We start from the raw sequence: 21,937 nt of genomic DNA on the forward strand, positions 1-21,937 counted from the left end.
ATTTATTTTAAAATATAAAATTTGTTATAACAATTCGGATACCCACATTTATCTCTAACCCTAGCTAATAATGTATAAAATCCTATCTTGTGATATATGTTACTGGATCATATGATTTTTATACTGATATGTCTTGACTCCCTCACCGATCACCACCGCCACAGGATTTCTGAAATGGCTAATGAAAGCAACATATCGGTCATTTAGTAGAAATTGTCCGGCTCCACACAAGTTCGTGGCCTTGATCGAAAGAAAGCGAAGGGTCTCAATTCAGAAGCTTTAGCACAACTACAGCACGATGCTTGCAGCAAGCACAAAACTAGACTGCAGTCTGCAGTGGCCACTGGATGAGAAAACTAAGATGAGTTCCTTGCAGACCCAACATGCAGCGAGTGAAGACGCATCCGTTTGATCAAAGCAGAGTTCAATTCTCTGCTGTCTTTATATTAAGTCTTGCTGCCATGATGCTGAGACTTGTTACTTCCGAGAGCAGTCTTTGTGTTTGATATCCTTCCTGTTGGGTCTGCAAAAGTCCAGCCTTTGGGTGATGCTAGTTTCAGAGAGTACAGCAATTCCTTCATCGTTGTCATGCTCACTTGAGTTGGATCCACTACTGAGGGATCTTGTTGAGAAGAAACTAAGCCTGAAGAGGAATGTGACTGCAATGGCTACCGAGCTCAGGGATGCCAGGAACAGGCTTGCTTCACAGGAACTGTTGCTGGCTCAGGAGATAGAAGCCAGAAAGGTACGTTTCTTTCTGTGTAGTTGGTAAGACTCTGGTGCTCTGTGTCACCATGGATTGGAAATTGTTAAAAGGTTGCTGAGCTAAAGACGAGAAATTTGGAGGATGAGGTGAGCAAGCTGCAGAAATGCTTAGGGGACAAAGATGAGCAGTTGCGTGCATCGCTATGTAGCGCAGATCAGGTCTCCTCCCCTTGCGCTCTCTCCACTTCCTTTGCTTTTCCAGCAGTTACACTTTAAGAAATCATTTTCTCATGTAGTTTTAAATTTAGCGCTTAATAGATTAGCTTCTGGTTAAATGACCATCTGCTATTCAATGATCATGTAGCTTTCACATTTACATACATGACCTAATATTTAATAATGGTGGTGTACTGATCACTTCATGTAAATGTCCAATACCCAGTTTGGATCTATTTATGTTCCTAGTCATTGCTTTTCAGTTAATATTCAAATCAGCGGACAACTCCCATGATGAATAATTCTTCTCATGTGCAGTTCCGCAATGAGTTGGATGGTTTCAGATCACAACTTCCAGTGATGACAACGCTGCTGCACTGCTCATATTTGTTAGGAAAGCTGAATGATAGGAACAATTCGATGAGTGAGGGTGAATTTCCGGTGAACAATTTAGCAGAACAGCTCAATCATCTTGAAAAGTGCCTCGAGAGCAGGGATCCCACACTAAGACAATTCAAAGATTGTTACTCTTTGAGAACCGAGTCTGACATCACGGATGCCTTTGCCAGAGTTGCATTTGATAACGTAAACGAATTCTGAAGATCCATTCTGATGTCCGATCGAAGGAACAGCGAGAACATTGACGAGGATTTGATTTTTCAGGATGATGGTGTGGCCAAGCCGGGAGAGGATATAAGGGCGCTATCTGCTCACTGGGTAAACAGAAGCAAGGAACTGGAATCACAGGTAGACCTTGAGTCAAGAATGCTTCTTCAAAATGTCTCACTTTTAGTGTGAAATATCTCTGTAATATCTAAATTGTGTTGACAAATAGTTGGATCAGCATCGGAGGACAGCCCAGGAGCTGAAGAGGAGGGTAATGAGACTTGAACTCTGCATCCTAGAACCATATGGAAACTCCATAGGGTAATTTTTTTCTGTTTTTTTTAAACATCTAATCAACAAATGACGCAAGTGTTCCTCAAACATAAATCCACAACTCAGGGGTGGTTTAGTGATCAGTGAAATTGAGAGAATCCATGGAGAAAAAATCTCCTTGCTACTCAGTTTAGGATCTATGGGACAAATTGAATAGCAAAGACTCCATCGGAACAATAGGGCCGTTATGTTTATTACTAAACTTGTTGAAGAGATGAAATAGAACCAAGGTCTATCTTTTTTTATCATATCAGAAGAAAATTTAGGTCAAAAATTGTCGGCGTTTCGAACCCGGGGGCCCTGGGCCGACGAGTAAATTGTCGCCACGTGCCCCAGCCCAGATGAGTCGGCGCGAGACGGAGCGCGAAGGGGGGAAGAGAAGCCGGAGGGAGACAGGCGTAAAAGGGGAAACCCGAAGCCTTCGTGTTTGTCCCGCGCCCAGGTCGGGTGCGCTTGCAGTAGGGGGTTACAAGCGTCCGCGTGGGAGAGAGCGAGAGGCTTATGCGCGCCGTCTCGTCCTTCCCCGCGCGGCCAGCCTTCTGTAAGAGGGCCCTGGACCTTCCTTTTATAGGCGTAAGGAGGGGGTCCAGGTGTACAACTGGGAGATGTAGCAGTGTGCTAACATGTCTAGCAGAGAGGAGCTAGCGCCCTAAGTACATGCCGTCGTGGCACCCGGAGAGGTTTTGGCACCCTGTTCGTGTGATGTCGTGGCCGTCGGAGGAGCGCTGGAGCCTCGCGGAAGGACAGCTGTCGGGGCTGTCGAGTCCTTGCTGACGTCTCCTTGCTTCCGTAAGAGGGCTGAGAGCCGCCGTCGTCATGGAGCAAGCGGGGCGCCATCATTACTTGTTTACCGGGGCGAGCCAGATGGGACGCCGATCTTGTTCCCCGTAGCCAGAGCTAGCTAGGGGTAGGGTAATGATGGCCCCACCTGTGACGTGGTCGGTCCGAGCCCTAGGTTAGGCGAGGCGGTGGCTCCTCCGAGGTCGAGGTCGAGTCCGAGCCCCTAAGTCGGGCGAGGCGGAGACCGTCGGCTGAGGCCAGGGCTGAGTCCGAGCCCTGGGGTCGGGCGAGGCGGAGTTAGTCGTCTTCCGGGGCTGAGCCCGAGTCCGAGCCCTGGGGTCGGGCGAGGCGGAGTTTGTCTTCTTCCGGGGCTGAGCCCGAGTCCGAGCCCTGGGGTCGGGCGAGGCGGAGTTCGTCGTCTTCCGGGGCTGAGCCCGAGTCCGAGCCCTGGGGTCGGGCGATGCGGAGTTCGTCGTCTTCCGGGGCTGAGCCCGAGTCCGAGCCCTGGGGTCGGGCGATGCGGTGTTCATCGTCTTCCGGGGCTGAGCCAGAGTCCGAGCCCTGGGGTCGGGCGAAGCGGAGTTCCCTATGGCGCCTGAGGCCGGACTTGGCTGCTGTCAGCCTCACTCTGTCGAGTGGCACAACAGTTGGAGCGGCGCAGGCGGCGCTGTCCTCTTGTCAGGCCGGTCAGTGGAGCGGCGAAGTGACTACGGTCACTTCGGCTCTGTCGACTGAAGGGTGCGCGTCAGGATAAGGTGTCAGGCCACCTTTTCATTAAATGCTCCTGCGATACGGTCGGTCGTCGTGGCGACTTGGCCAAGGTTGCTTCTTGGTGAAGACTGGGCCTCGAGCGAGCCGAAGGTGTGTCCGTTGCTTAGAGGGGGTCCTCGGGCGAGACGTAAATCCTCCGGGGTCGGCTGCCCTTGCCCGAGGCTGGGCTCGGGCGAGGCGAGATCGTGTCCCTTGAGTGGACCGATCCTTGACTTAATCGCACCCGTCAGGCCTTTGCAGCTTTGTGCTGATGGGGGTTACCAGCTGAGATTAGGAGTCTTGAGGGTACCCCTAATTATGGTCCCCGACAGTAGCCCCCGAGTCTCGAAGGGAGTGTTAATACTCGCTTGGAGGCTTTTGTCGCACTTTTTTGCAAGGGGGACAGCCTTTCTCGGTTGCGTTTTGTTCCGGTGGGTGCGCGCGAGCGCACCCGCCGGGTGTAGCCCCCGAGGCCTCGGAGGAGTGGTTTGACTCCTTCGAGGTCTTAATGCATTTCGCAATGCTTCGGCCGGTCTGGTTGTTCCCTCATGCGAGCTGGCTGTAGCCCGGGTGCACGATCAGCTCCCAAGTTCTCGGGCTGGTATGTTGACGCTGTCAACGGTTTGGCCGGAGCCGGGTTTGCGAGAGCAGCCCCCGAGCCTTCGCACAGGGCGAGAGGGCGGTCAAGGACAGACTCGACTTTTTTACATATGCCCCTGCGTCGCCTTTCCGCAAGAAGGAGGGGGGGAAAAGCGCCATGTTGCCCTTGGAGGGCGCCGAACATGGTGTCTCCAGTGAGCTGCTGACGGGTAATCCGAGTGGACGCTCGTGCCCCATTTGTTAGGGGTCGGCTAGAGGCCCGGAGGCGCGCTCCAAAAGTACCTGCAGGTGATCTGCCGGACCTGGTCCCCTTTTGACGGGGTCCGAGGGCTCGATGCCTCCCTCTGATGGGATTCCGTCACAAGATCGTTCCCGCTGGTCTCGGAAATGTCCTAGGGTACCTCGGGAGCGTAGCCCGAGCCTTGGTTATGTATCGAACGTACCCAGGGTCATCCCTCGCTCTGCGTCTGAGGCGGCTGTGAACCCTTCGAGGGCCCGCCTACGAACCCCTGATCAGTAGTGGGCGCGGAGCCCGAGTGGCCTGAGGCGGCCGTTGAACCCTTCCGAGGGGCCGGCCTTCGAACCTCTGACCAGTAGTGGGCGCGGAGCCCGAGCGCTCTGAGGCGGCTGTTGAACCCCTCCGAGGGGCCAGCCTTCGAACCTCTGATCAGTAGGGGGGCTCGGGGCCCGTTTCCTTCGCGGGGAAGGATCCCTTTTGGGGTATCCCCTTTCCCGATCCCTATTGTAAGAGAGAGAAAGAGGAAAAGGATATGAAATCGAAATGACGTGGCGCACCTTTTTTTGACGTGGTCATTATGGCGAAGGCGAAGCGTCGCCTGCTTCTCCTGCCAAAGGTACCGCCTGTCCTGCCGCAGAGTTAATGCGACGGGACGAGTGGTTCACGGGGTAGCCGTTGCGCGCGTGCGAGCCGTTCGAGGAACGGAACACGGGCGCGCCGTCTTCACGCCGCGAGAGAGGGTTCCCTTGCTGTCCCTAGATGGGACGTGAGCTTGGCTAACGACGTGACCGCTGCTTTCGCCCGTCTGCCACCGCCATTACTGCCGGCCCATTTTTGGTCGTATTGGCCGTCGCGCCTTCTCCCACAGCTGACTGACCCGTGACCGACGTGCCTGGCTGGCACTGTTGGGTCATACGCAGGGTTGCCTCGAGTCACGGTACTAGTTCCGCAGTCGAGGAGGCGCGGTAGTGGCGCGAGTGGCGGTGCAGTTGCTCGCACGTAGCAACCGGCGCGCCGGTTGCATGACGTGTGGGCCTGGGCCTCCATGTTGGGCGTGTTGGAGTTGAAGGGGTGTGCCCACTTGGCGCGGTTGCATGCCGCCTGCATGGCTGTCCGCCCTTTCACCCGTTGGTCTGGGCGAAAGTGGAGGAATGCTTGTAACCGCTGGGCAGTTGCGCGCACCGCGCGCGGCGGTTTGGCTTCTTCTGCCCTGGGCCAGCTTGCATGACGCGTGGGACCTAGCCCCCGGGTCGTAGGGGGAGGACCTTGGAGCGTGTTGGAGAAGACTCAGCCCGCGATGGCTGAGGACGCAAGTGGGGAGAGTTGCCTTTAAAAGGAGGGTGACCCCCTTGAAAGGCAACCATGTCTTCGCGCTCCCTTATGCATCGCGTCTTTCCACCTTCCGAGCCCCCGGATGGGGAACACCCTCGATCCTTCCGCTTTGTCGTTGGAGGAACACAACTTCGCGGAAGTTGGTACCTTTTAGCCATCGTTCGGCTTCAAGGATTTTCATCAGGCAGCCCGGCCGCATCCCCTCGCCGGTGGTCACCCAAGACGGTGACCACCAGCCCCTGGGTGGGGAGAAGCAAGCCGGGCTGCGGCCTCTGCCCCTCCCTCAGCTTCAAGGATGTTCATCATCAGTGCTAGGGAGGGGAGTGCGCCGAGTTGGGGTCGGTTTTCGTGCTACCAGCGGCCCGCTCCTCAGCGATCGGGGGGAAGGGCGTTCGCCGTTCGTGGCGCTGGCAGCTGCCGCATGTTCGGCTCTCCAGCCCGAGCGGCTTCGACGCTGCTTCCGGTGCCACCTTCCGCCGCGGCAGCCGGAAGAGGTTTCTCCGCCGACGAGATAATCGGTGCCGCCCGTGGACTGACCTCCAACTCTACGGCCTTCTGCTCGTCCTCGCCTCTCGAGTGAGGACGTGGGTGAGGGCCTTATGGCAGCAGCATCCACCCTGAGGTCATCGCTGCTGCTGTTCGGCCCCTCGGAGCAGAAAGTCATCGTCGTCGCTGTTGGAGCGGGCGGCGGCGAGCCATCCGTCGGCCTTCTGTTGCTCCGCAGGCCCCCCAATCGTGTGGGGTTGTTCGTACCTGCGGAGGCAGAACCGGAGTTCCGTTTGTAATGGCACCTTGAGCGCTGGTGTCTGTTCATTATGGCTGTCGGGGCCTGAACGTGTATGTATTTTCGGCATGGAGCCTTGTTTTTTCCTCATTTCGAGCACTAAGACTCGCTTGTTGCCTATCTGAACCGCTTCACCAAGCGTGAGTTGCCTCGTGCGAAGGTGACGAGTGAGGTATCCGTATCCCTGAGGCGTAGGAGTCCCTCAGCTCGGTCAGCCTTGCCGCCCGAGGCTTCTCTTGCTTAGTTAAAGGAACCCCTCGGCCGCCCTTCGATGAGCCGAAGCCGGAGGTAGCGGTGTCAGCATGGACAGAGGCAGAGTTGGCTCGAAAAAGAAGATTTGGTCGGCCGGAGCCTGGCCGGGTCGTCCACTGGCGGGACCGACGCCAGAGTCGAGTTGCCGAGGCCACGAGCCGGGCTGATGTCCTCGGGGGACAGCTGGCTGAGGCTTCGGGGTGGCCGGCCGAGCGGTCTGCTCGAGCCGGATTCCTGAAGAAGACCCTGGCGGCGATGGCCCAGGCGTGGTGCTGATGTCGTCCTTCGGGGTGGAGATCCTCCGACCGCGTCGCCGTCCGAGGCTAGGCCGGACTTTGCCGAAGGTGTAGTTGACGCCGAGGGTGCTGCTGCTCCCTTCAACTATCAAGGTCCGAGCCTGCAGGATCGGGTCATCTTGTAGTGTATGTTTTCTGCGGCCGCCGAGGCCCAAACATACTGTCGTCGTGTTGTAAAGCTGCGTTTCTTTTCCTCTTGTTTCGAGTATCTGGACTTATTTGTCGGTAACAGAATTGTTTGTCCGAGCGAGAATTACTTTTCACGAAAGGTGATGAGTGAGGTATCCGTATCCCAGAGGCGTAGGAATCCCTCGGCTCGGTCGGCCTTGCCGCTTACATGTACTCTTACTCGTCCGTAGGATTCTGCTGTCGATGTAGCCGAGAAGGCCCGAAAAATCGTTTCGGCAGAAGAATTTTCGAGCGTGAAGACTTGTTCGGTCCGCGGAATCACTTATCCGAGCGCGAGTTACTTATCGCAGAAGGTGATGAGTGAGGTATCCGTATCCCGGAGGCGTAGGAGTCCCTCGGCTCAGTCAACCTTGGCTGCTTACGTGTACTCCGTCGTTTTCAGGATCCACTTTCGAAGTAGTCGAAAAGCACGAAAGACATTCTGGCAGAAAAGATCTTTTTCCGAGGAAAATTTTGACGCAGAGGGGGTTCCCCCCTTTTAGCCCCCGAGGGAGGGTCGGGATTTGCCGAGGCAAGGCTGACCCTTCCTTGATGACTAAACTTTGTGCGTGAGCGAGGTGTATGAACGACTTGAAAGCATCTTAAGGGTAGAAGCGACGTAGCTGTCGGATGTTCCAAGCGTTGCTGTAGACCTCGCCTTGACTGTTGGCCAGCTTGTACGTCCCGGGCTTCAGAACCTTGGCGATGACGAACGGCCCTTCCCAGGGAGGCGTGAGCTTGTGCCGCCCTCGGGCGTCCTGTCGCAGCCGAAGCACCAAGTCGCCCGCCTGAAGGTCTCGAGACCGGACCCCTTGGGCGTGGTAGCGTCGCAGGGACTGCTGGTACCGCGCCGAGTGTAGTAAGGCCATGTCCCGAGCCTCTTCCAGTTGGTCCAGTGAGTCTTCTCGGTTAGCTCGAATGCTTTGGTCGTCGTAGGCCCTCGTCCTCGGGGAACCGTATTCTAAGTCTGTGGGCAAGATGGCCTCGGCCCCATAGACTAGAAAGAACAGTGTGAAGCCCGTGGCTCGGCTCGGTGTCGTCCTCAGACTCCAGACCACCGAGGGGAGTTCCTTCATCCATCGCTTGCCGAACTTGTTGAGGTCGTTGTAGATCTGCGGCTTGAGCCCTTGCAGGATCATGCCGTTGGCACGCTCTACTTGCCCATTCATCATGGGGTGAGCCACGGCGGCCCAGTCCACCCGGATGTGGTGATCCTCGCAGAAGTCCAGGAACTTTCTGTCGGTGAACTGGGTGCCATTGTCGGTGATGATGGAGTTCGGGACCCCAAAGCGATGGATGATGTTGGTGAAGAACGCCACCGCCTGCTCGGACCTGATGCTGTTTAGGGGTCGGACCTCGATCCACTTGGAGAATTTGTCGATGGCGACCAATAGGTGCGTGTAGCCCCCGGGTGCCTTATGCAAGGGGCCGACGAGGTCCAGACCCCACACAGCAAACGACCAGGTGATGGGTATGGTCTGCAGAGCCTGAGCGGGCAAGTGGGTTTGCCTTGCATAGAATTTACTCCCTTGGCAGGTGCGAACAATTCTAGTGGCGTCGGCCACCACGGTCGGCCAGTAGAAGCCTTGTCGGAAGGCGTTTCCAACAAGGGCTCGAGGTGCTGCGTGATGGCCGCAAGCCCCCGAGTGAATCTCTTGTAAGAGCTCCTTGCCTTCGGCGATGGAAATGCATCGCTGGAGGATGCCTGAGGGGCTGCGGTGGTAGAGCTTCTTCTCATCTCCCAGTAGGACGAACGACTTGGCGCGCCGCGCCAACCGCCGAGCTTCGGCTCGGTCGAGGGGTAGCTCTCCTCGATGGAGATATTGCAGGTACGGGGTCTGCCAGTTTCGATTAGGCGTGACCCCGCTCCGCTCCTCCTTGACGCGCAGTGCCTCACCCTCGGGGGCCGAGGGTACCTCGGGCCGAGCCAAGGGTGCCTCGGGTCGAGCCGAGGGTGCCTCGGGTCGAGCCGAGGGTGCCTCGGGCTGGGCCGAGGCCTTCTCGGGCTCGGGTGTGTCGTCGGTCTTGACGGAGGGTTGATGCAGGTCTCGGGAGAAGACGTCCGGGGGAACCGTTGTTCGCCCCGAGGCTATTTTAGCCAGCTCGTCCGCAGTCTCGTTGTAGCGTCGGGCGATGTGGTTGAGCTCGAGCCCGTAGAACTTGTCTTCCAGGCGCCGAACCTCATCGCAGTAGGCTTCCATCTTCGGGTCGCGGCAGTGGGAGTTCTTCATGACTTGGTTGATGAAGAGCTGCGAGTCACCGCGAGCGTCGAGGCGTCGGACCCCTAGCTCGATGGCGATGCGCAACCCGTTGACCAGAGCCTCGTACTCGGCCACATTGTTGGACGCCGAGAAATGGAGGCGTAGCACGTAGCGTAGGTGTTTCCCGAGGGGCGAGATGAAGAGCAAGCCTGCACCTGCTCCTGTCTTCATCAGCGACCCGTCGAAAAACATGGTCCAGAGTTCCGGTTGGATCGGAGCTGTTGGGAGCTGGGTGTCGACCCATTCAGCCACAAAGTCCGCCAAGACCTGGGACTTGATGGCCTTCCGAGGGGCGAACGAGATCGTTTCGCCCATGATTTCCACCGCCCACTTTGCAATTCTACCTGAGGCCTCTCGGCACTGGATGATCTCCCCCAGGGGGAAGGATGACACCCCAGTTACCGGATGAGACTCGAAGTAGTGTCGCAACTTCCGTCGCGTCAGGATCACCGCGTACAGCAGCTTCTGAATTTGTGGGTAGCGGATCTTGGTCTCGGACAGTACTTCACTGATGAAGTATACTGGTCTCTGGACGGGCAATGCATGCCCCTCTTCTCGTCTCTCAACCACAATCGCGGCGCTAACCACCTGAGTGGTTGCGGCGACGTAGATCAAGACGGCTTCTCCGGCAGCGGGGGGCACCAAGATGGGCGCGTTCGTGAGGAGCGCTTTCAGGTTCCCGAGGGCCTCCTCGGCCTTAGGGGTCCAAGTGAAGCACTCGGCCTTCCTTAAAAGGCGGTACAGAGGCAGGCCTCTTTCACCGAGGCGCGAGATGAAACGGCTCAGAGCCGCAAGGCATCCCGTGACCCTTTATACGCCTTTTAAGTCCTTGATGGGCCCCATGTTGGTGATGGCCGCGATTTTCTCCGGGTTGGCCTCGATGCCCCGCTCGGAGACGATGAACCCCAAGAGCATGCCTCGGGGGACCCCGAAGACACACTTCTCGGGGTTGAGCTTTACGCCTTTCGCCTTGAGACACCGGAATGTCGTTTCAAGGTCGGAAAGGAGGTCGGAGGCTTTCCTCGTCTTGACTACGATGTCATCGACGTAGGCCTCGACCGTTGGACCAATGTGTTCGCCGAACACGTGGTTCATGCACCGTTGGTAGGTCGCACCCGCATTCCTCAAACCGAACGACATGGTAACATTGCAGTACATGCCGAAGGGTGTGATGAAAGAAGTCGCGAGCTGGTCAGACTCCTTCATCCTGATTTGGTGATACCCTGAGTAGGCATCGAGGAAAGACAGGGTTTCGCACCCAGCAGGGAATCCACGATTTGATCGATGCGAGGCAGAGGGTAGGGAACTTTCGGACATGCTTTGTTTAGACCAGTGTAGTCTACATACATCCGCCATTTCCCTCCTTTCTTTCTCACAAGCACAGGGTTGGCAAGCCATTCGGGATGGAATACCTCTTTGATGAACCCTGCCACCATTAGCTTGTGGATCTCCTCGCCTATGGCTCTGCGCTTTTCCTCGTCGAATCGGTGTAGAGGCTGTTTCACGGGTCGGTCTCCAGCTCGGATATCCAGCAAGTGCTCGGCGACATCCCTCGGTATGTCGGGCATGTCCGAGGGACTCCACGCGAAAACGTTGGCGTTTGCGCGGAGAAAGTCGACGAGCACTGCTTCCTATTTGGGATTGAGCTCAGAGCCGATCCGAATCTGCTTGGAGGCGTCGTTGCTGGGGTCGAGAGGGACGGATTTAACCGTCTCCGCTGGCTCGAAGTTGCCGGCGTGGCGCTTCACGTCTGGCGCTTCCTTGGAGAGGCTCTCCAGGTCGGCGATGAGGGCCTCGGATTCGGCGAGGGCCTCGGCGTACTCCACGCACTTCGCGTCGCATTCATACGTGTGTCGGTACGTGGGGCCGACGGTGATGACCCCGTTGGGGCCCGACATCTTGAGCTTGAGGTAGGTGTAGTTGGGGACGGCCATGAACTTGGCGTAGCATGGCCTCCCCAGCACTGCGTGGTAGGTTCCTCGAAACCCGACCACCTTGAACGTGAGGGTCTCCCTTCGGAAGTTGGAGGGCGTCCCAAAGCAGACGGGTAGGTCGAGTTGTCCGAGGGGTTGGACGCGTTTCCTAGGGATGATCCTGTGAAAAGGCGCAGCGCCTGCCCGGACCGAGGACAGATCAATCCGCAGGAGCCCGAGGGTCTCGGCGTAGATGATGTTGAGGCTGCTGCCTCCATCCATGAGGACCTTGGTGAGCCTGACGTTGCCGATGATAGGGTCGACAACGAGCGGATATTTCCCCGGGCTCGGCACGCGGTCGGGGTGGTCGTCTTGGTCGAAGGTGATGGGCTTGTCGGACCAGTCTAGGTAGACTGGCGCCGCCACCTTTACCGAGCAGACCTCCCGACGCTCTTGCTTGCGGTGCCGAGCCGAGGCGTTCGCCACTCGCCCACCGTAGATCATGTAATAGCCGTGGACCTCGGGGAACTCTCCTGCCTTGTGATCTTCCTTCTTATCATCGTCGCGAGCCCGGCCACCCTCCGCGGGTGGCCCGACCTTGTGAAAGTGGCGCTGAAGCATGGCGCACTCCTCAAGGGTGTGCTTGACGGGCCCCTGATGATAGGGGCACGACTCCTTGAGCATCTTGTCGAAGAGATTGGCACCTCCGGGAGGTTTCCGAGGGTTCTTATACTCGGAGGCGGCGACAAGATCCGCGTCGGCGGCGTCGCGTTTCGCTTGCGACTTCTTCTTGCCTTTCTTCTTGGTGTCGCGCTGAGTTGACGCCTCGGGGACATCTTCCGGTAGGCGGCCCTGGGGCTGCTTGTCCTTCCGGAAGATGGCCTCAACCGCCTCCTGGCCGGAGGCGAACTTGGTGGCGATGTCCATCAGCTCACTCGCCCTGGTGGGGGTCTTGCGACCCAGCTTGCTCACCAGGTCGCGGCAGGTGGTGCCGGCGAGGAACGCGCCGATGACATCCGAGTCGGTGACGTTGGGTAGCTCGGTGCACTACCTCGAGAATCGCTGGATGTAGTCCCGGAGAGACTCCCCCGGTTGCTGGCGGCAGCTTCGGAGATCCCAGGAGTTTCCAGGGCGCACGTACGTGCCCTGGAAATTGCCTGCGAAGGCTTGGACCAGGTCGTCCCAGTTGGAGATCTGCCCCGGAGGCAGGTGCTCCAGCCAGGCTCGAGCGGTGTCGGAGAGGAACAGGGGGAGGTTGCGGATGATGAGGTTGTCATCGTCCATTCCACCCAGGTGGCAGGCCAGCCGGTAGTCCGCGAGCCACAGTTCCAGCCCTCGTCTCCCCCGAGTACTTTGTGATAGTAGTCGGGGTTCGGAACCGGGTCGGGAACGTCGCCCGTCGTATAGCCCGGTTGAAAGCCTGTGGACCGGGTGGTTCGGGCGAGGGACTCTGATCCTCCCCGCTGTCGTAGCGTCGCCCACGCCTAGGGTGGTAGCCTCGGCGCACCCTCTCGTCGAGGTGGGTTCGACGGTTGCGGTGAGGGTGCTCGTTGCCGAGGCGTCCCGGGGCCGCAGGCGCTGTGTTGCGCGTGCGCCCGGTATGGACCGAGGCTTCCCGCATGAATCGAGAAGTCGCGGCACGATGTTCCGAGGGGTACCCCTGCCTTCGGGAGGCAGAGCTTTCGGCCCGTCGGACCGCGGCATCCTCTACGAGATTCTTGAGCTCTCCCTGGATACGCCGCCCTTCGGTGGTTGATGGCTCCGGCATCACACGGAGAAGTATTGCCGCTGCAGCCAGGTTCTGGCCGACCCCACTGGAAGTCGGTGGCGGCCTTGCCCTGACGTCATCGGCGAAGCGGTGCTGGATGCCCTGGGGTAGATGACGCACTTCTCCGGCGGGAGGATGACCCGCCCATTCCTGCCCAATGTCCCGGCGGAACAGCTCAAGTGTTCCTGCTCCCTCGTCGAGCCTGGACTGCATCTCGTGGATTTGCTCGAGCTGTGGGTCATGACCCCCCAGGACGGGGACCACAGCTAGCTCCCAAAGGATGTCAACGCGAGGCACAGGCCTAGGGGGATCACCGTTCTCCGGCATACCAAGATGGTTGCCTTCGTCGGGACCCCCTAGATCGACGTGGAAACATTCACGACTTGGGCCGCAGTCCTCGTCACCGAGGATGCGACTACCGTCGGAAAGGCAGTAGTCGCATGCGGTCATAAAGTCCCGCATGGCACTGGGGTTACCAAGCCCGGAGAAATCCCAACTAAAGTCGGGCTCGTCATCTTCCCGGAGCCCGAGGGCCCGTAGGTCGAGACGGCTGTCAGCCGGTCCCAGGGTGTCCGCATACGATACCCAGGGGGGTTCGGACTTGCCTCTACGAGAGCGTCCACCGAAGCGAAGTCGCTTGGTGGGTCGAGGCTGAATCCGAAAGGCACGAGATGGGAGTCGGTCGGTACCTCTTGGTCGACGGGCGGTGATGAAGTCACGTCAGGGGTAGACTGCACCGTCGTCTCAGGTACAAGGGTGACGCCCAGCAAGTCCCTCGCGAGCATGCTGGTGTCGTCCGTCCGCTTGGAGTTGGCGTGTCGCGGTGAAACGGCGCTCGTCTTCGTCTCAGACGCGAGGTCGATGCCCGACGTGTCCCCCGTTGGGGCGTCGGCGCCGTCGACTCGCTCGACAGCCGATGAGGTGCCGCCTCCTGCTTGGCCTTAGTTGCCCCGCCTCCTCCTCCGTCGGTGGGGGAGGCGACGGGACAAGCCCGAATGTTGTTCTTCCGCCATGTGGGGAAGACATCGTTGATTCCGCCGCCGGCGGGCGGGTTGTCGGCCGCCATTGTCGCCGTCGTGCGGCGGGGGAAGGAGTATCATGTCGTAGCTGCCGTCGAGGGACATGAACTCAAGACTCCCGAAACGGAGCACCGTCCCGGGCTGGAAAGGTTGCCGGAGACTGCCCATCTGGAGCTTGATGGGAAGCTGTTCGTCAACACGCATCAGGCCCCTACCTGGCGCGCCAACTGTCGGTGTTTCGAACCCGGGGGGTCCCTGGGCCGACGAGTAAATTGTCGCCGCGTGCCCCAGCCCAGATGGGTCGGCGCGAGACGGAGCGCGAAGGGGGGAAGAGAAGCCGGAGGGGGACAGGCGTAAAAGGGGAAACCCGCGGCCTTCGTGTTTTTCCCGCGACCAGGTCGGGTGCGCTTGCAGTAGGGGGTTACAAGCGTCCGCGTGGGAGAGAGCGAGAGGCTTATGCGCGCCGTCCCGTCCTTCCCCGCGCGGCCAACCTTCTGTAAGAGGGCCCTGGACCTTCCTTTTATAGGCGTAAGGAGGGGGTCCAGGTGTACAACTGGGAGATGTAGCAGTGTGCTAACGTGTCTAGCAGAGAGGAGCTAGTGCCCTAAGTACATGCCGTCGTGGCAGCCGGAGAGGTTTTGGCACCCTGTTCGTGTGATGTCGTGGCCATCGGAGGAGCGCTGGAGCCTGGCGGAAGGACAACTGTCGGGGCTGTCGAGTCCTTGCTGACGTCTCCTTGCTTCCGTAAGAGGGCTGAGAGCCGCCGTCGTCATGGAGCATGCGAGGCGCCATCATTACTTGTTTACCGGGGCGAGCCAGGTGGGACGCCGGTCTTGTTCCCCGTAGCCAGAGCTAGCTAGGGGTAGGGTAATGATGGCCCCCCTGTGACGTGGTCGGTCCGAGCCCTAGGTTAGGCGAGGCGGTGGCTCCTCCGAGGTCGAGGTCGAGTCTGTCTTCCGAGGCCGAGGTCGAGGTCGAGTCCGAGCCCCTGAGTCGGGCGAGGCGGAGACCGTCGGCTGAGGCTAGGGCTGAGTCCGAGCCCTGGGGTCGGGCGAGGCGGAGTTCGTCGTCTTCCGGGGCTGAGCCCGAGTCCGAGCCCTGGGGTCGGGCGAGGCAGAGTTCGTCGTCTTCCGGGGCTGAGCCCGAGTCCGAGCCCTGTGGTCGGGCGATGCGGAGTTCGTCGTCTTCCGGGGCTGAGCCCGAGTCCGAGCCCTGGGGTCGGGCGATGCGGAGTTCATCGTCTTCCGGGGCTGAGCCCGAGTCCGAGCCCTGGGGTCGGGCGATGCGGAGTTCGTCGTCTTCCGGGGCTGAGCCCGAGTCCGAGCCCTGGGGTCGGGCGAAGCGGAGTTCCGTATGGCGCCTGAGGCCGGACTTGGCTGCTGTCAGCCTCACTCTGTCGAGTGGCACAGCAGTCGGAGCGGCGCTGTCCTCTTGTCAGGCCGGTCAGTGGAGCGGCGAAGTGACTACGGTCACTTCAGCTCTGTCGACTGAAGGGCGCGCGTCAGGATAAGGTGTCAGGCCACCTTTGCATTAAATGCTCCTGCGATACGGTCGGTCGTCGTGGCGACTTGGCCAAGGTTGCTTCTTGGTGAAGACTGGGCATCGGGCGAGCCGAAGGTGTGTCCGTTGCTTGGAGGGGGTCCTCGGGCGAGACGTAAATCCTCCGGGGTCAGCTGCCCTTGCCCGAGGCTGGGCTCGGGCGAGGCGAGATCGTGTCCCTTGAGTGGACCGATCCTTGACTTAATCGCACCCATCAGGCCTTTGCAGCTTTGTGCTGATGGGGTTACCAGCTGAGATTAGGAGTCTTGAGGGTACCCCTAATTATGGTCCCTGACAAAAATTAGGATAAATTCTTAAGAAAATAAAATTTCCACGGAAGAGAAGCAAATAAAACGTTTACATAAAAATTCTCGTAGAATCGAGAATTAAGTTTCCATTTTGTATATGCTAGATCATGAATTAGTAATTGCAACCAATCTCCGAAAAGGCCCGATTGTTTCGATTTTTGGAATTAGATATTTACAGAATCCCATGAAGAGGAGCAAACCTTATTCTATGCTATTTTTATAAGATTCTTATTTCTTATTCTTAAGCAATCCCGCGAGAGGGCTTAGTTGATCATGATTTTTGTTTTCTTTTTTTTCCTTTTTATTTGTTTTGAAAAAGATATCGTCCTATATTATCCTTATATTGATTCTTTTTCTTATGTATCCCCTCCATTTTATTGGTCACCAAATCAGCTCTCAGTGTTAGGGGTGGATAACGAGCTAGCTCGGCTCGGCTCGTTAAGGTAACGAGCCACAGGGTCAGCTCGGCTCGGCTCGTTTACGAGCTCGAGCTGGCTCGTTTAGCTCGCGAGCCATAGCAGAAAAAAAATAAATTGTACATAATAATTATTTTTAGTTAATTTTAAACTAATTTAACAATAGAAAATAGTAATTATACTCATAGTTTCACAAACCACGTCAATATAACACCAAATTAGCACAATTCACATACATGTTCATCAGTTTAACCCATACCTATATTTGCATAAACCAAATTAACATATAGATATAGTTCATTAATCATTAGTTTAATTCATAGGCCATAGACAACTCACATATATATAACATGTTCATTAATTATTCTGTAAATGATATACATATAGTTTCGTTTTGTTGCAATATGGTAGCTCGTTTAGCTTGCGAGCTGGCTCGTTAACGAACCAAGCTAGGATGTCAGCTCAGCTCGTGAAAAAAATCAAACGAGCCGATCCGAGCCGAGCCGAGCTGACCATGAACCAAGCGAGCCACGAGCATTTCGTCCAGCCCTAATCGGTGTGAGTCAGTGGAACCCAATAGCGCATAATGAGGTTCAGGTACTATTTGGTTCATGAAATGTAACGTAAATGTTAATGATAATGATTCACACTTAAATTCCAACTTTAATAAGTTTGAATAGGTTGGTATCATTTTCTATTGTGATATCTGATTACGGTTAGACTTAATAAATAAATATGATTTAACGTTATCAGTTACCCATTATGTTACAAATATATGAACCAAACAACACCTCAATGTTCAAGTTAAACGGCGGATGCTGACATCCTGCAGCAATGTTCACCGTTGAAACCTTCAAACATACATGTGCCATTTCTACAAACTTGTCAAATTTATCATGTTCACTGCTGCAATGCAAGGTTAGCACTGTCACACTGTATTATAGAAGGGTCTTCCAACTGCATTTTTCTTTGTGCAGCTAAGAAATCAGATGGCCGTGCAGCAGCCCACTTGTAGTGGCTCAGGCGAGAAGCGCAATCTCTGGGAGAGCTCAGCCTTCAAGCTCATAGCATCCGTGTCAATGTTGGTCCTATTTACACTTGCAAACCGATGAGCTCTCACGGTCTCGCTTTTGCGTACAGAAAATATAAACGTTCATGTTTGAATGTTTGAATTGCTGTGAAACGGACATTTGTTCTCAACATCCATTCATGCTAGTTACGTCCATAACAATAAAAATGAATTTCTAGGTCCTTAAGCTTGTTAAGTAGCGCATCACAGTGGTCGGTATAGTCCCAAAAATAGGCTTGCAGTGCACCATTTTTATAAGTTTAGAGGATGTGGTACATCACTTAACAAGTTGAAGTGTCTAGAAATGTATTTTCAAAGTTTGTGGACCTAAGTATCATCCTTTGACGACTTTAAAGGGCCACTGATGCAACTAACTCTTTTTAATACGCGTATGTTTAAAACATACATTTATATATGTATATACATTTTAGGGATCATTAAAAATTACCGTTCTTTTAATCACTTGTTCATTCACTTTTCACTTCAACACATTATCAAAACTTTTCCTCTCAAGAACAAGAGAATAACATAGGCACAAAGGCCTATGTAGTCCTAGATATGTTCAAATACTGGGTCAGGTCGTTGGTTGTTCGGACAATCCATGTTCATCTAGTGTCAGGTCGGGTTAGCCTATGTCTTCTTATTGGACACGTTGGTTTAAGTTTTTTTTGAGTTAGGTCGAGTTTTTTTAGCTTTGGGCTGAGGTTTTTTCAGGTTGTGTTAGATTTTGGGAAAAAATCATGGTTTGTATCCGGTCCGTTAATTATCGCGGGTCAAAAACTATGGCCCTTGCCCGCCCGTTGTATTAGTTTTTTTGGGCGAGTTGGTTTAGGTTGGTCGGGTCGTGTGGCCATGCTCAGGACTGTGTACCATTGTTAAGCATTATGTTAAGAATCGATTTACCTTCTTGGTCAGTGCCCGTACGTTGCAACTGGATCATATAATAGCTCGATAATTTATATATACAAATGTGTGTTATACTGTTATGAGATGGAGAACGACATCCACGAGCCGTCCGGGATGACGTTGAAAAGAAACTCGGGCCTGTGACGCACGAGCACTCTGAGTAGTGTAGTATACAAGATTTAACAAGACAATTTAAAGGCAAAAATTCAAGAATGATCTTTCATAGAACATCATAGTTTAGATATTCAAATCAATAAATATAAAATAAACATAAGCATAATTGTTTATTTAATCTATTTTTTCCATAATAGCTTGAGGTACTCTTGTATATTTCCATAAATGTTAAATCGCGAGGGGAATGGAATGGGAATGGCGAACGCACGAACGTGGAGAGGGCGACAAATGAAACCGTTGCCAGAGAACGACATCATCGGTTGGGAGAAGACTTTGAGCGTCCCTAGCGATGCGGGTGGGCCGCGGGTGGAGGTGGTTGTGGCTGGCGGAGCAAGGATTGCGCGTGATTGATTCAGAGCTTGAAGGCTACTGGGCGGCGGTCAGCTGTGGGCCCATGTGATCGGACGGTCCAGATTGACCGAAGGCAGAACAACAGAACCAGAGAGACAGACTACCCTTGCAGCCTTAATAAGTAGTAGAGGAAAACAGGTGCAGTCTTAGTGATATCCAGAGCAGCTCCATTCTTTAATCATATATCCATCAGAGAAATTATACAATGAGTCAATAACATCATTTCTGTAGGAGTAATGTTGCAAGATGCAAGAGTTTAAAACGAACACCACTGCCTCGTATTAATATGATAAGAGCATGCTGGAAAAATATATAAAGATACATGAGTAGGAAGCTCGTTTCAATGAAGGATTTCCAATATTCTGTATAACATCCCATTTGAAATTGCTAGAAGATATGTAAGTAATCTGAGCATAATATGAGAGGTAACAAATTTAATTTAATAATCAATGTGTTAATAGATGAGGCTCGTGCGTTGCAATGAGAACATATAATATCACAATAACTCATATACAAATGAGTGTTATACTACTATGAGATGGAGGACGACAGAGTTGAGACCTTTGACTCCGATTGTAAATACACGAGTCCATACAGAAAGCAAAAGTGTCGACAACAACACGGCGTCACTTCGTCGCATGACACTATGACAGCAGGATCCGATTCCTCCGGCTAAGAGCAGGCACTCTGTATTGGAGGGATCAGGCTCTGTTGAATCATGATCTTCAGGTTCAGAATAGCATGAATGAAGGTTTGCAAGGGGCTGCATTCTTTGATATGAAAAAGCAAACGCATACATCAAATGAAGGTAAAGCTAAGGTGAAATTCTGTAAAAAAATCTTGAAATGCCTCATGTAGCAACAAAATGATGGAATGGCCAAACAAGGAGTACCACCTAATACTTGCATAACTTGGTAATACACAATGTTATTGATATACACAAATTGAATTGTGCGGCAATCTTATGGAGCTTACATGTATCGAATGTCACTTGGTCAAAGGGGTACATTTAAAAAGGTGAGTCTCTCCTTAGTCCTTACCCTCTGGAGAGCCCAGTATTTCATGAGCTGTACACAACAGTATTTCATGAGCTGTACACAAATTGAAAATAAAAATATTGTACAAGGGTGCATTTCGTGGCATACAAAGTCACATTGATTCTAGAGCTCGTGGTTCTTGCATATATATCTTAACAAGATGATGGATCCATCAACTTCACGAATGTAGTTGTATACTTGGTTGGCTGTACCAATCACGAACTGACAGGTTCCCCTTAAATCAGCATATAGTGTGACACTGTAGTACTCAAGATGATCTGCTACGCTCATCCCATAGACCCACTTTTTCAAGAAAACACAAATAATATGAAACACACATAGGAAATAAATGTCCAAAATAGATAGACTGATATGTACCTGCTATAGGTCGGGTCCTCACCAGAATCATCACATACAATCTCATTTCTGGCAACTACATTTCCATCTATGCTCTCATGAAGTCAAACCTAAAGATAAATAAATACAGAAGAAATGGATGGACGCTAATCTAGGAAAAGTATGCATCTCTATAAATTCTTTTTGATTATAATCAAATACATAGCTCTCTAGCGAAGTGTTGGTATGTCCATTCACTTAGGTAATAATAATACGGTGGTAATTGCGGCACAATATCGTTCTGATGGGTCACATGGATTGTTCTTGGGACTTGTTCGCCAAGGCATACAGCAAAAGCAGGATTGCTTATTCGAGGCTGTCCAAAAGTCATGTGCTCAACGTCCTATGATCCAAATTTAACATGTAAAAAATGTAGAGATATCAATGAAGCCAACCATCTGATATATTAACAATACATGCGATGGTATCACAAAACAAGTATAGGTTATTTGTAGAGCATATATTGAAATTTGGTATAATAAATCAAGTACATTAAAAATACTTACAAATAGACCAAGGGCACAAAATGAAGCTAGATCCCCTCCAATGGAGTGTCCCACAACATTTATATGTAGATTTCCATATGTTTTTCTTGCCCATTTAATAGACTTCAGGATCTCATATAGCAGAGTTGTATTATCATATGCAGAATAAAACCTATGATGGACCTGCAACATTAGACAGACAAGCAACAGGCAAACACAAGTCTGGCATAGGAAAAATGATAATAAAGAGTGACATATTCAAAGATGCATATATGCTATCCCAAACCATTCGGTTTTTCCAAGGGACTCCATGTATGGCACAGAAAAAACTTCACAAGTGTTAATCTTTTGTCATCACTTAGAGCAACTATACATGTGAGAACGATTCTGTTTCCATGCTTAGCACATATCACCACCGTGAAATCTGCACATCACATCGTCTATTACCAGGAGTTGGCATCAGGACTAAAGAGTGAAATACTTGACAAATTGTTAGGCCTAAATGTGTTAAATTTTGTTATGAGTCCAGTCAAGGTTAGTAGCCACTCTGCACATAGACAGAAACATGACCCCCATTCACCTCTACTGGGCAAAATAGTTATACTGACTCCGTCAAAAATTAAAATTTGTTTTACCTTTAAATGAATTAATACAATAATTAATGTATGTGTTTCATATATGTGTCTAGATTCATCATCGTCCTTTTGAATATAGACATAAAAAACAAGAGCTACAACGACTAATATTTTGGGATGGAGAGAGTATTTGTCTTGGTTTAGAAGAACTACGGATGGCAGACTCAAACTCTGAAGCAGTGAAGCCTCGAGGAGGGTGTTCATTGCTCTGTTATCTGGATCATTTTGAATGAAACTACGATAGAATTGAGCCTTCCAATGTTCGGGGTTTCCTAACCACAATCGTGTACTGCCTTACAATCCTCTCTAGAGCAAGGAGGGCCTCTCGGTACCAAAACATCCCATATAACATTAGCTTTCAAGGCAAAAAATATATTTTCCTTCATAAGATAAAATGATAGTAACATTACACAAAGAACTCACAAGGCAGAAGGAGCAACGATAATAGCATACGTGGCCCAATTTATTGTCTTATTTTGCTTTTATATTACTTTGTGTTGATCTTCTACAACTACTTTTGTGTGATATATCATGGCTTATCAACTCAAGGCAAGAAGCAAGGCAGAAGGAAATCAGTGCAGCCTAGCAGTAGCAGCTCTA

General features: G+C 53.1%; 1 protein-coding gene and 1 pseudogene across 4 annotated transcripts; one reads left to right on the plus strand and one right to left on the minus strand.

Annotated features, from left to right (window-relative positions):
- Positions 1–252: 252 nt before the first annotated feature.
- LOC103650075 (nuclear envelope-associated protein 2) lies at positions 253–17,488 on the plus strand. Of its 4 annotated transcripts, none has more exons than XM_035966212.1 (6): positions 253–745; positions 817–924; positions 1,240–1,506; positions 1,585–1,668; positions 1,757–1,848; positions 17,262–17,488. In XM_035966212.1, exons 1-6 carry the CDS (start codon positions 548–550, stop codon positions 17,263–17,265), a joined length of 753 nt encoding a protein of 250 aa, XP_035822105.1. In that variant the 5' UTR covers positions 253–547; the 3' UTR covers positions 17,266–17,488. The 4 variants fall into 4 exon arrangements, with proteins under 4 accessions (XP_035822105.1, XP_035822106.1, XP_035822103.1 ...); XM_035966210.1 differs by having other exon boundaries at positions 266–745; positions 1,757–1,798; XM_035966213.1 differs by lacking the exon at positions 817–924 and having other exon boundaries at positions 261–745; positions 1,757–1,798.
- A 2,250-nt stretch (positions 17,489–19,738) lies between these two features.
- Positions 19,739–21,937, minus strand: part of LOC103636861 (uncharacterized) — an 82,034-nt pseudogene continuing 79,835 nt past the window's right edge.

The sequence above is a fragment of the Zea mays genome, chromosome 3 (assembly GCF_902167145.1).
Source record: "Zea mays cultivar B73 chromosome 3, Zm-B73-REFERENCE-NAM-5.0, whole genome shotgun sequence".
NCBI classification, from domain to species: Eukaryota; Viridiplantae; Streptophyta; class Magnoliopsida; order Poales; family Poaceae; genus Zea; species Zea mays.